This window comes from Lepus europaeus, chromosome 11 (assembly GCF_033115175.1).
Source record: "Lepus europaeus isolate LE1 chromosome 11, mLepTim1.pri, whole genome shotgun sequence".
Taxonomy (NCBI): domain Eukaryota; kingdom Metazoa; phylum Chordata; class Mammalia; order Lagomorpha; family Leporidae; genus Lepus; species Lepus europaeus.
In genome coordinates, this window is record NC_084837.1 from 114,399,981 (window position 1) to 114,413,328 (window position 13,348).

The 13,348-nt window shown below is 45.9% G+C and overlaps 1 protein-coding gene across 1 annotated transcript in view; it reads right to left on the reverse strand.

Annotated features, from left to right (window-relative positions):
• The window catches only part of NEO1 (neogenin 1), a 225,614-nt gene that overhangs the window by 47,311 nt on the left and 164,955 nt on the right, over positions 1 to 13,348 (reverse strand). Inside the window, exons 10-11 of the mRNA XM_062206680.1 lie at positions 9,770 to 9,918; positions 9,321 to 9,459 (exon numbers count right to left, since the gene is read on the reverse strand). Coding sequence (XP_062062664.1) covers positions 9,321 to 9,459; positions 9,770 to 9,918 — 288 coding nt within the window. The remainder of the gene's footprint in view (positions 1 to 9,320; positions 9,460 to 9,769; positions 9,919 to 13,348) is intronic.

Genomic DNA, 13,348 nt, shown 5'->3' on the forward strand with positions numbered 1-13,348 from the left:
CTTAGCCTACTGTGCAACAGCGCCAGCCCCTTTTCTCCAAACTCGTTAAGTCTGAGAATGTCAAGCCCACCGCAGACAGTGAAAACATCGGACAATGAACAGTGTGTGTGTGTATATGTGTATATATGTGTGTGTGTGTATATATATATATGTATATGTATATATATGTATATGTATATATATATGTATATATATATATACTTTTCCTATATTGTCAATTATCACTACTCTGCTTTACTGCTCTCGCTATGAATGAGCACACACACACACACACACACTGCTTCTGAGTTAGCCAGATGGCTGCAGCCATCACGCCTCCTAAACCTTCAAGGCACGTCGTCACATGTGTGCTGGCGCTGGGATGCTCTCCAACAAGGTTACAGGACAACACTACATCCAGGACGCTGATGCACACGAACGCACTGTCATCCAGCACACAAATAACACAGCTAACGTTCACCACTGCCTGGTACACCCAATAACACAGCTAACGTTTATCACTGCCTGGTACACCCAATAACACAGCTAACGTTTAACATTATCTAGTACACCCAATAACACAGCTAACGTTTATCACTGCCTAGTACACCCAATAACACAGCTAACGTTTACCACTGCCTAGTACACCCAATAACACAGCTAACGTTTACCACTGCCTGGTACACCCAATAACACAGCTAACGTTTACCACTGCCTGGTACACCCAATAACACAGCTAACGTTTACCACTGCCTGGTACACCCAATAACACAGCTAACGTTTACCACTGCCTGGTACACCCAATAACACAGCTAACGTTTACCACTGCCTAGTACACCCAATAACACAGCTAACGTTTATCACTGCCTGGTACACCCAATAACACAGCTAACGTTTATCACTGCCTGGTACACCCAATAACACAGCTAACGTTTATCACTGCCTAATACACCCAATAACACAGCTAACGTTTATCACTGCCTGGTACACCCAATAACACAGCTAACGTTTACCACTGCCTGGTACACCCAATAACACAGCTAACGTTTATCACTGCCTGGTACACCCAATAACACAGCTAACGTTTAACACTGCCTGGTACACCCAATAACACAGCTAACGTTTAACATTATCTAGTACACCCAATAACACAGGTAACTTTTTTTTTTTTAATTAAACTTTTATTTAATGAATATAAATTTCCAAAGTACAGCTTATGGGTTACAATGGCTTTCCCCTCCCAAAATTTCCCTCCCACCCGCAACCCTCCTCTTTCCCGCTCCCTCTCCCCTTCCAATCACATCATGATTCATTTTCAATTCTCTTTATATACAGAAGATCAGTTTAGTATACATTAGGTAACGATTTCAACAGTTTGCCGCCATATAGCAACACATAGTGAAAAAAAAAATACTGTTGGAGTACTAGTTATAGCATTAAATAAGAGTGTATAGCACATTAAAGACAGAGATCCTACATAATATTATTTTTAAAAAATTAATTAATTTTCTATGCCATTTCCAATTTAACACCAGGGTTTTTTTTTTTTTTCATTTCCAATTATCTTTATATACAGAAGATTGATTCAGTATATAATTAGTAAAGATCACATCAGTTTGTACCCACGCAGAAACACAAAGTGTAAAAATACTGTTTCAGTACTAGTTATAGCATCACCGCACATTAGACAACACATTAAGGACAGATCCCACATGGGATGTAAGTACACAGTGACTCCTATTGCTGACTTAACAATTTGACACTCCTGTTCATGGCGTCAGTAATCTCCCTAGGCTCTAGTCATGAGCTGCCAGGGCTATGGAAGCCTTTAGAGTTCGCTGACTTTGATCTTATTCCGATAGGGTCATAGTCAAAGTGGAAGTTCTCTCCTCCCTTCAGAGAAAGGTACTTCCTTCTTTGATGGCCCCATTCTTTCCACTGGGATCTCACTCACAGAGATCTTTCATTTAGGTCTTCTTTTTTTTTTCTTTTCCATGGTGTCTTGGCTTTCCATGCCTGCAATACTCTCATGGGCTCTTCCGCCAGATCCGACTGCCTTAAGGGCTGATTCTGAGGCCAGAGTGTTGTTTAGGACGCCTGCCATTCTATGAGTCTGCTGTGTATCCCACTTCCCACGTTGGATCTTTCTCTCCCTTTTTGATTCTATCAGTTAGTATTAGCAGACACTTGTCTTGTTTGTGTGATCCCTTTGATTCTTAGACCTATCAGAGCCATTGGTTGTGAACTGAAATTAATCACTTGGACTAGTGAGATGGCATTGGTACATGCCACCTTGATGGGATTGTATTGGAATCCCCTGGTACATTTCTAACGCCATCATTTGTGGCAAGTCAGATTGTGCATGTCCTAAATTGTACATCTCCTCCCTCTCTTTTTCCACTCTTAAATTTAACAGGGATCACTTTTCAGTTAAAATTTAAACACCTAAGAAGAATTGTGTGCTAATTACAGAGTTCAACCACTAGTACTAGAACAACAACAACAAATACTAAAAAGGATAAAGTATTACATTGTACATCTAGAGCCAGGACAAGAGCTGATCATGTCATAGATTCTTATAGTGTCCATTTCACTTAACAGGTTTCCCCTTTGGTGCTCAGTTGTCGCCGATCAGGGAAAACAAATGAAATTTGTCTCTTTGGGACTGGCTTAATTCACTCAGCATGATGTTTTCCAGATCCCTCCATCTTGTTGCAAATGACTGGGTTTCATTGTTCCTTACTGCTGTATAGTATTCTATAGAGTACATGTCCCATAATTTCTTTATCCAGTCTACTGTTGATGGGCATTTGGGTTGATTCCAGGTCTTAGCTATTGTGAATTGAGCTGCAATAAACATTAATGTGCAGATGGCTTTTTTATTAGCCAAATTAATTTCCTTTGGGTAAATTCCAAGGAGTGCGATGGCTGGGTTGTATGGTAGGGTTATGTTCAGGTTTCTGAGGAATCTCCAGACTGACTTCCATAGTGGCTTAACCAGTTTGCATTCCCACCAACAGTGGGTTAGTGTCCCTTTTTCCCCACATCCTCTCCAGCATCTGTTGTTGGTAGATTTCTGAATGTGAGCCATTCTCACCGGGGTGAGGTGAAACCTCATTGTGGTTTTGATTTGCATTTCTCTGATTGCTAGTGATCTTGAACATTTTTTCATGTGTCTGTTGGCCATTTGGATTTCCTCTTTCGAAAAATGTCTATTGCGGTCCTTGGCCCATCTCTTAAGTGGGTTGTTTGTTCTGTTGTTGTGGATTTTCTTGATTTCTTTGTAGATTCTGGTTGTCAACCCTTTATCTGTAGTATAGTTTGCAAATATTTTTTCCCATTCTGTCGGTTGCCTCTTCACTTTCCTGACTGTTTCTTTTGAAGTACAGAAACTTCTCAATTTGATGCAATCCCAAATGTTAATTTTGGTTTTGACTGCCTGTGCTCCTGGGGTCTTTTCCAAGAAGTCTTTGCCTGTACCTATATCTTGCAGGGTTTCTCCAATGCTCTCTAATAATTTGATGGTTTCGGGTCGTAGATTTAAGTCTTTAATCCATGTTGAGTGAATTTTTGTGTAAGGTGAAAGGTATGGGTCTTGCTTCAAGCTTCTGCACGTGGAAATCCAATTTTCCCAGCACCATTTATTGAATAGGCTGTCCTTATTCCAGGGGTTAGTTTTGAATCTTTGATCAAATATAAGTTGGCTGTAGATGTTTGGATTGATTTCTGGTGTTTCTATTCTGTTCCATTGGTCTATCCTTCTGTTTCTGTACCAGTACCATGCTGTTTTGATAACAACTGCCCTGTAGTATGTCCTGAAATCTGGTATTGTGATGCCTCCGGCTTTGTTTTTGTTGTACAAGATTGCTTTGGCTATTCGAGGTCTTCTGTGTCTCCATATGAATTTCAGCATCATTTTTTCCAGATCTGAGAAGAAGGTCTTCGGTATCTTGATTGGTATTGCATTGAATGTATAAATTGCTTTTGGGAGAATAGACATTTTGATGATATTGATTCTTCCAGTCCATGAGCATGGAAGATTTCTCCATTTTTTGGTATCCTCTTCTATTTCTTTCTCTAAGGTTTTGTAGTTTTCATCGTAGAGATCTTTTACGTCCTTGGTTAAGTTTATTCCAAGGTATTTGATTGTTTTTGTAGCTGTTGTGAATGGGATTGATCTTAGAAGTTCTTCCTCAGCCGTGGCATTGCCTGTGTATACAAAGGCTGTTGATTTTTGTGCATTGATTTTATATCCTGCTACTTTGCCAAACTCTTCGATGAGTTCCAGTAGTCTCTTAGTAGAGTTCTTTGGGTCCCCTAAATAAAGAATCATATCATCTGCAAAGAGGGATAGTTTGAGTTCTTCCTTCCCAATTTGTATCCCTTTAATTTCTTTTTCTTGCCTAATAGCTCTGGCTAAAACTTCCAGAACTATATTGAAGAGCAGTGGTGAGAGTGGGCATCCCTGTCTGGTACCAGATCTCAGCGGAAATGCTTCCAACTTTTCCCCATTCAATAGGATGTTGGCCGTGGGTTTTTCATATATTGCTTTGATTGTATTGAGGAATGTTCCTTCCATTCCCAGTTTGCTTAGAGTTTTCATCATGAAAGGGTGTTGTATTTTATCAAATGCTTTCTCTGCGTCTATTGAGAGAATCATATGGTTTTTCTTCTGCAGTCTGTTAATGTAGTGTATTACATTGATTGTTTTGCGAATGTTGAACCATCCCTGCATACCAGGGATAAATCCCACTTGGTTTGGGTGGATGATCTTTCTGATGTGTTGTTGCATTCTATTGGCCAGAATTTTATTGAGGATTTTTGCATCTATGTTCATCAGGGATATGGGTTTGTAATTCTCTTTCAATGCTGCATCTTTCTCCGGCTTAGGAATTAAGGTGATGCTGGCTTCATAGAAAGAATTTGGGAGGATTCCCTCTTTTTCGATTGTTTTGAATAGTTTGAGAAGAATTGGAGTTAGTTCTTCTCTAAATGTCTGGTAGAACTCAGCAGTGAATCCATCTGATCCTGGGCTTTTCTTTGTTGGGAGGGCCTTTATTACTGTTTCAATTTCTGTGTCAGTTATGGGTCTGTTTAGGTTTTCTATGTCTTCCTGGCTCAATTTAGGTAGGTTGTATGTGTCCAAGAATCTGTCCATTTCTGATAGATTTCCCTGTTTGCTGGCATACAAGTCCTTGTAGTAATTTCTGATGATTCTTTTTATTTCTGTGGTGTCTGTTGTTACGTTTCCCTTTTCATCTCTGATCCTATTGATTTGGGTCTTTTCTCTTCTTTTTTTAGTTAGTTGGGCCGATGGGGTGTCAATTTTGTTTATTTTTTCAAAAAACCAGCTCCTTGTTTGGCTGATTTTTTGTAATGTTGTTTTGGATTCAATCCTGTTGATTTCTTCTTTGATTTTAATTATTTCTCTTCTCCTACTGGGTTTGGGTTTGGTTTGCTGCAGATTTTCTAGATCCTTGAGATGACTTGAAAGCTCATCTATTTGGTGCCTTTCCAATTTCTTGATGTCAGCACCTATTGATATAAACTTTCCTCTTAACACTGCTTTTGTTGTATCCCAGAGGTTTTGGTATGTTGTGCTTTTATCCTCATTTACTTCCAGAAAATTTTTGATTTCTCTTTTAATTTCTTCTATGACCCATTGTTCATTCAGGAGCATGTTGTTCAACCTCCATGTGTTTGCATGTGTTCCATGGATTCCCGAGTTGCTAATTTCCAATTTCATTCCTTTGTGGTCTGAGAAGAGCTAATGTTTAACACTGCCTGGTACACCCAATAACACAGCTAACGTTTAACATTATATAGTACACCCAATAACACAGCTAACGTTTACCACTGCCTAGTACACCCAATAACACAGCTAACGTTTACCACTGCCTAGTACACCCAATAACACAGCTAATGTTAAACATTATCTAGTACACCGAATAACACAGCTAACGTTTATCACTGCCTAGTACACCCAATAACACAGCTAACGTTTACCACTGCCTGGTACACCCAATAACACAGCTAATGTTAAACATTATCTAGTACACCGAATAACACAGCTAACGTTTACCACTGCCTAGTACACCCAATAACACAGCTAACGTTTATCACTGCCTGGTACACCCAATAACACAGCTAACGTTTATCACTGCCTAGTACACCCAATAACACAGCTAACGTTTATCACTGCCTGGTACACCCAATAACACAGCTAACGTTTACCACTGCCTAGTACACCCAATAACACAGCTAACGTTTATCACTGCCTGGTACACCCAATAACACAGCTAACGTTTACCACTGCCTGGTACACCCAATAACACAGCTAACGTTTAACACTGCCTGGTACACCCAATAACACAGCTAACGTTTACCACTGCCTGGTACACCCAATAACACAGCTAACGTTTATCACTGCCTAGTACACCCAATAACACAGCTAACGTTTACCACTGCCTGGTACACCCAATAACACAGCTAACGTTTACCACTGCCTAATACACCCAATAACACAGCTAACGTTTACCACTGCCTGGTACACCCAATAACACAGCTAACGTTTATCACTGCCTGGTACACCCAATAACACAGCTAACGTTCACCACTGCCTGGTACACCCAATAACACAGCTAACGTTTATCACTGCCTGGTACACCCAATAACACAGCTAACGTTTAACATTATCTAGTACACCCAATAACACAGCTAACGTTTATCACTGCCTAGTACACCCAATAACACAGCTAACGTTTATCACTGCCTGGTACACCCAATAACACAGCTAACGTTTACCACTGCCTAGTACACCCAATAACACAGCTAACGTTTAACACTGCCTGGTACACCCAATAACACAGCTAACGTTCACCACTGCCTGGTACACCCAATAACACAGCTAACGTTTACCACTGCCTAGTACACCCAATAACACAGCTAACGTTTAACATTATCTAGTACACCCAATAACACAGCTAACGTTTACCACTGCCTAGTACACCCAATAACACAGCTAACGTTTAACATTATCTAGTACACCCAATAACACAGCTAACGTTTACCACTGCCTGGTACACCCAATAACACAGCTAACGTTCACCACTGCCTGGTACACCCAATAACACAGCTAACGTTTACCACTGCCTAGTACACCCAATAACACAGCTAACGTTTAACATTATCTAGTACACCCAATAACACAGCTAACGTTTACCACTGCCTAGTACACCCAATAACACAGCTAACGTTTAACATTATCTAGTACACCCAATAACACAGCTAACGTTTACCACTGCCTGGTACACCCAATAACACAGCTAACGTTCACCACTGCCTGGTACACCCAATAACACAGCTAACGTTTACCACTGCCTAGTACACCCAATAACACAGCTAACGTTTACCACTGCCTAGTACACCCAATAACACAGCTAACGTTTATCACTGCCTAGTACACCCAATAACACAGCTAACGTTTATCACTGCCTGGTACACCCAATAACACAGCTAATGTTTACCACTGCCTAGTACACCCAATAACACAGCTAACGTTCACCACTGCCTGGTACACCCAATAACACAGCTAACGTTTATCACTGCCTAGTACACCCAATAACACAGCTAACGTTTATCACTGCCTGGTACACCCAATAACACAGCTAACGTTTACCACTGCCTGGTACACCCAATAACACAGCTAACGTTTACCACTGCCTGGTACACCCAATAACACAGCTAACGTTTATCACTGCCTAGTACACCCAATAACACAGCTAACGTTTACCACTGCCTGGTACACCCAATAACACAGCTAACGTTTATCACTGCCTAGTACACCCAATAACACAGCTAACGTTCACCACTGCCTGGTACACCCAATAACACAGCTAACGTTTATCACTGCCTGGTACACCCAATAACACAGCTAACGTTTAACATTATCTAGTACACCCAATAACACAGCTAACGTTTATCACTGCCTAGTACACCCAATAACACAGCTAACGTTGATCACTGCCTAGTACACCCAATAACACAGCTAACGTTTATCACTGCCTAGTACACCCAATAACACAGCTAACGTTGATCACTGCCTAGTACACCCAATAACACAGCTAACGTTTATCACTGCCTAGTACACCCAATAACACAGCTAACGTTTACCACTGCCTGGTACACCCAATAACACAGCTAACGTTTACCACTGCCTAGTACACCCAATAACACAGCTAACGTTTACCACTGCCTGGTACACCCAATAACACAGCTAACGTTTAACATTATCTAGTACACCCAATAATACAGCTATCGTTTAACATTATCTAGTACACCCAATAACACAGCTAACGTTTACCACTGCCTGGTACACCCAATAACACAGCTAACGTTTACCACTGCCTAGGAATATCCACAGTCACAGACCAACAGCCTCTCTTACAGCCGTTTTCACCTCCAGATCCCAGGCCCAGCCATGATCACCCGTGCTGTATTTCATGTGTCTTTCTTCTTCTGTCTAGATTCCATGATGACTCCTCAGCTATTAGTTGAGCAGCAGAGTGGGGGTGGGGGCCAGGAATTCCCTCAGTTTGGGGGTGTTTGTTTCACTGCAACCTGATTCCAATTAAGCATTTCCAGCAGGGATACAGGAGTCTCGCGAGGCCACATGTCTACCCACGCCCCACAGCAGTGGAGTGAGCGCTGGCAGTCGGTCCACCTCTATGCTGGTGATGTCAAGTTCAACCACTGGCTTGAAGCAGGCGCACTGTAGCTTCTACAGCATGCGTGTTTACAGATGGAAGGGCTATTACACACACGCACACACACAGTTTTCAGACATTTTAATTAAAACACACTTATTTAGTGCAATGAACGCTAGTATTTTCTAGTCTGAAGACACTGGTCTCGACCGCCTCAATCTCTCGGGCAGTCTGTAGTCTGAGAAACACTGCCTTGGTCACGGGCACACACAGGCAACTTTGTTCCGTCATAGGTCAGAAATGAAACTGTCACAAAACACGAAGGGATTAAAAAGACCAACACGGCGTGGGACTCCGACTGCTAAGCAGAGTAAGAGTGAAGCTAACCTAACAGCCCCGACGGCTCTGTCAGGAAGAAGCAGTACTATCGACAGGCACAGAGGCCCTGCTCAAGCTAACAGATGCCAAGGGAGCCTGCACAGTGCCGGGCACCGCGGGTGCGATGCCTTCTCGCTGAACCTTCCCAACAGCCTGACCAAGCCGGGGTCTCTTACACTCAGAAACGGAAGTGACCTGACCAAAGCCACACTAGAGAGGCGTGGGCCTGGGCCTTCTGTGCCACAGGAACAGACTCACCGTCTGACAGGGTCCGCACAGCGACGTCCTGCGTGGACACCCCGGGGCCGTGCTTATTGTAGGCCACCACTCGGAAGGTGTACTCGGTGTGTTTTTTCAGCCCGTTAAGGGTGTAGGAGTGACTTGAAACGTCGACGTCCTGGAATGAAATAAAACAGTGCAAAGATACATAACGTGGGCAAAAGAAACGCTGCAAGACAAAGAAGCCACCCCAGAAACGCTGCCTCCTACCCAACAGCACAGGCCTCCTTCCATGTTCATCACACCCAGGGCCAGTGTACCTGGAGACACCACCTGACACCTAGCAACCCTTGCTGGCACCACCAGACTCTGTCAACTCTCCACTTCCTGTACCTCGTCCTCCACCCGGTGAGCAACTACTGAGATGTGGAAACATGTTTCAACCCTGCTCTCCCAGGGAAGGGGCCACGGCTGGCTCAGTCCTCTACCTGTTCCTTGTCCGTCCCCTTCTCCAGGTAGTACAACTTGTAGTTCTGAATCTCTCCATTGCCAGACAATGGCGTCTCCCACGTGACAGTGATGGAGGTAGGGGACGTCGCATATGCTCGGATGTTAGGTGCTGGGCCAGGGAGCTGGACTGGAGGGAAAATTTCGAGAGAGAACCAAGAAATCATTGAAAATGACCAACTCTTCGCTAAGCATTCTCGGCAGCACCGTCACGCCGGTCGTATCTTAAAAACAGTAAGACCTAAGAAAATAAATTATTTGTCTGAAGCGGTTTCACTTTGCATTTTATGACTCAAATCAAAACCAAATATTATCTGTGAAGTAGCTACAATGCATTCAAAATACGAAAAAAATGGGACACTGCAGGATTCGTGGTTTATAAAATCCCAGCTTTGCTGTGGGGCTGTGCAGCAAAACCCAAGGCAACCGCCCAAAAAGAGAGCCCGCTTCTGCCAGACCTCGCGGGAGGCCCTGGGGGTACAGCAGTGGCCAGAGCCCCTGCCCACGGAGAGCAACACCCGGCCTGGGAGGGAAGTCAGACACACCGTGACAGCAACGCCCGAAGTGCTAACAGGTTAGGGAACACAAGGCACAGAGTACCCAGCTGTGTCTTGGCAGGGGCTGGTCAGAGCAGGGAAGGACTAGGGGGCTTCCCAGAGTCCAGAACAAACAGTGCCCTCAGGTTCCCAGCAGAAACGGCTCCAGTCAATGGGGCGCTGCAGCTGGGTGGAGACGAGGAAGGGGAACATGGCGGAGGGCACAGAGCGCTAGCAGGCGCTGGGGGTTACGGAAGCTCTCTCGCCAGGGGCAGGGCGTAATCAGGCCTGCGTTTAGAAAGGACAAGTGAACATGCACACCGAAGGAAGAAAGCAAAGGACCAGAACCAGAAAAAGGGAGTAACAGGGAACTGTACACACAGCCAGCCTTCACTGACTGCTCAGCAGGCCGCACGCGTGTGTTCTCGCGTGGTCTCCACGCTGATTCCTACGTGGCAGCTGCTCCCATCACCCCTGCTGACAGCTGAGGACTTTCCCGAGTGGTGGGAACAGTAGCCGGCGGTGGTGGTCTCTGGTTCCAGAACGAGTGCTCAGGAAGACCAGGAAGAGAAGATGACCATACCCTCGGCAGGATGCGAGCGCCTGGCAGACCAGATGGTTGGCTCACCTACGCGCAGCGCCATCAGCCTGCCCCGGGGGTCCTAACTCCTGTGACGGCTCACACAGCGTTCCAGTCCCAGCTCGGACATAAATCCTGGGCAGCTGCCTACGCCTGCACTTGGATGGGCGCTCTGTATCTGAGAACAATTTCTCTGGCATCAGCATTTTCCGCAGTAGCTACTCATTGGGTGTAAGAGCTGGAAGGGCGGGACCTCACAGATGTTAGACAAACTGGCTTTCCCGGGTAACAGCACCACAGCACAGATGAGTTTGGCTGTGCCAAGGGGAGAAAGCCGAACGCAGTCACTCCCAGGTTTCCCGACTTAGTCATGACTCACGTCACTCACTTGACATTCAGATATTTTTTACGGCCTGCCGAATGTACAGGAACGGATTTGTTACACTTGTGCTGCTACTGAAAACTCTCCTCTAACTTACTGAAGGGAGAGGAGAATAAAGCAGCCCCTCCGTCTCTGGAGAGCGCTTTCAATGCATTCATTGACTAAGGTGTTGGCCTGAAAAAGGGTGCTAATGAATTCTCTCATTTCAGCTGCGTGTGGCGTAAGCGGAAAGCATTATAAGTTGGTCTGTGAAGCTAAATATGTAAAATATTTTCCAAGGCTGAGTCCAACATCTGTGCCTCCCCCACACAAGATGAACAGCTCCACACGAAATGCAAATCTCTCTCGAGTAACCACTTCCCTTTCGCCAAAACACATGATGCTCCCCCTCCATCCCTAAAACACCCTCCCCGAGCCTGCTGCCCCTCCCACCGCACTCTCTTTCAGCCAGCACATCACACTGCCTTGTCTCTGCTCCTCTGTGCCTGGGGCGCTAAGCTCCTTGTCTTGCTCATTTTCCATCCTGACAGCCTAGCACAGCGACTGGCACAGGCTAGGCACTCAACCAACCACTCTTCTGCACACCTGTCCCCTCACCTCCCCACTCCACACTGACTCCTGGTTCAGTGGCCCTCAACGGTGCGACTCGCAAGCTCTGAGAGGACGATGACAGCTACAGACCCCTTCTTTCAGAGGAAACCTGAACATGCGTGTGCGCACGTGTGCACACACACACACACACTTTCACGCAGCTTCCGGAGGTTCACAGCTTCCAGCGGAACCTGTGTACTGGATCCCATCCAAGGGCTTCTCGTCCATCTCCTTCACGGCTCACCTCGCCTGCGCCTGTCTGGTCTTCTTTCCAGGACTGGGGCGAGGGGAGGGGGCTTCCTGGAGAAAGCTTGTTCGACCTCTAATGCTCAAGATGACCTCGGGTTTCTGCCTTCCCTGGGACCCCGCGTGGACTGAGCCATCTTCACTGTGGCCTTTCCTTGCTGTGTCTCCGTGTCTGGTGTGTGGTGCCTGAACACGAGACCTGACGGAGCTCTAACTCTAATGGAGTGCTCCGGCTCCTGTCTGAACGTGGAAAACCGTGAAATTCAAGCCCCTCTTGCTGTCATCGGGAACACATTCCTCCCTTAGGGGATTCCGACCCTTGCTTAGGTTCGACTCCTGACTGTTAACCTCCAGCACTGAGATCAGTGGCCTCCCATCGTGCCTGTTCAGTCTTTAAGGCTCTTCCTGTATCTCGGGAACACTGCACAGCACCTGGCGTGGAAGGGACTAGATGAACCAGACGGACGATGCGCTACGTCAGTGAGCGAAGCTCCACAGCGTCCTGCCTTCCTTCTCCCCACCCGGCGAAGGCCCTGGAGTACTTGCACAGCTCAGCTGCACGTTTAAGTCACCTCATCTGCTCTGCGCCCTGCTCAGCAGCTTCCACCAGTGTCCCTCACACGCTCTTTCTGAAGTAATATGGCCACTGCTGGAGGTCAGCTGTCCCTCACACGCGCTTTCTGAAGTAACATGGCCACTGCTGGAGGTCCGCTGTCCCTCACACTCGCTTTCTGAAGTAACACGGCCACTGCTGGAGGTCACTGCTGGAGGTCCGCTGTACCTCACACGCTCCTTCTGAAGTAACATGGCCACTGCTGGAGGTCAGCTGTGCCTCACACGCTCTTTCTGAAGTAACACGGCCAATGCTGGAGGTCAGCTGTGCCTCACACGCTCTTTCTGAAGTAACGTGGCCACTGCTGGAGGTCCGCTGTCCCTCACACGCTCTTTCTGAAGTAACGTGGCCACTGCTGGAGGTCCGCTGTCCCTCACACGCTCTTTCTGAAGTAACACGGCCACTGCTGGAGGTCAGCTGTCCCTCACACGCTCCTTCTGAAGTAACACGGCCACTGCTGGAGGTCCGCTGTGCCTCACACGCTCTTTCTGAAGTAACATGGCCACTGCTGGAGGTCCGCTGTCCCTCACACGCTCCTTCTGAAGTAACATGGCCACTGCTGGAGGTCAGCTGTGCCTCACACGCTCTTTCTGAAGTAACACGGCCACTGCT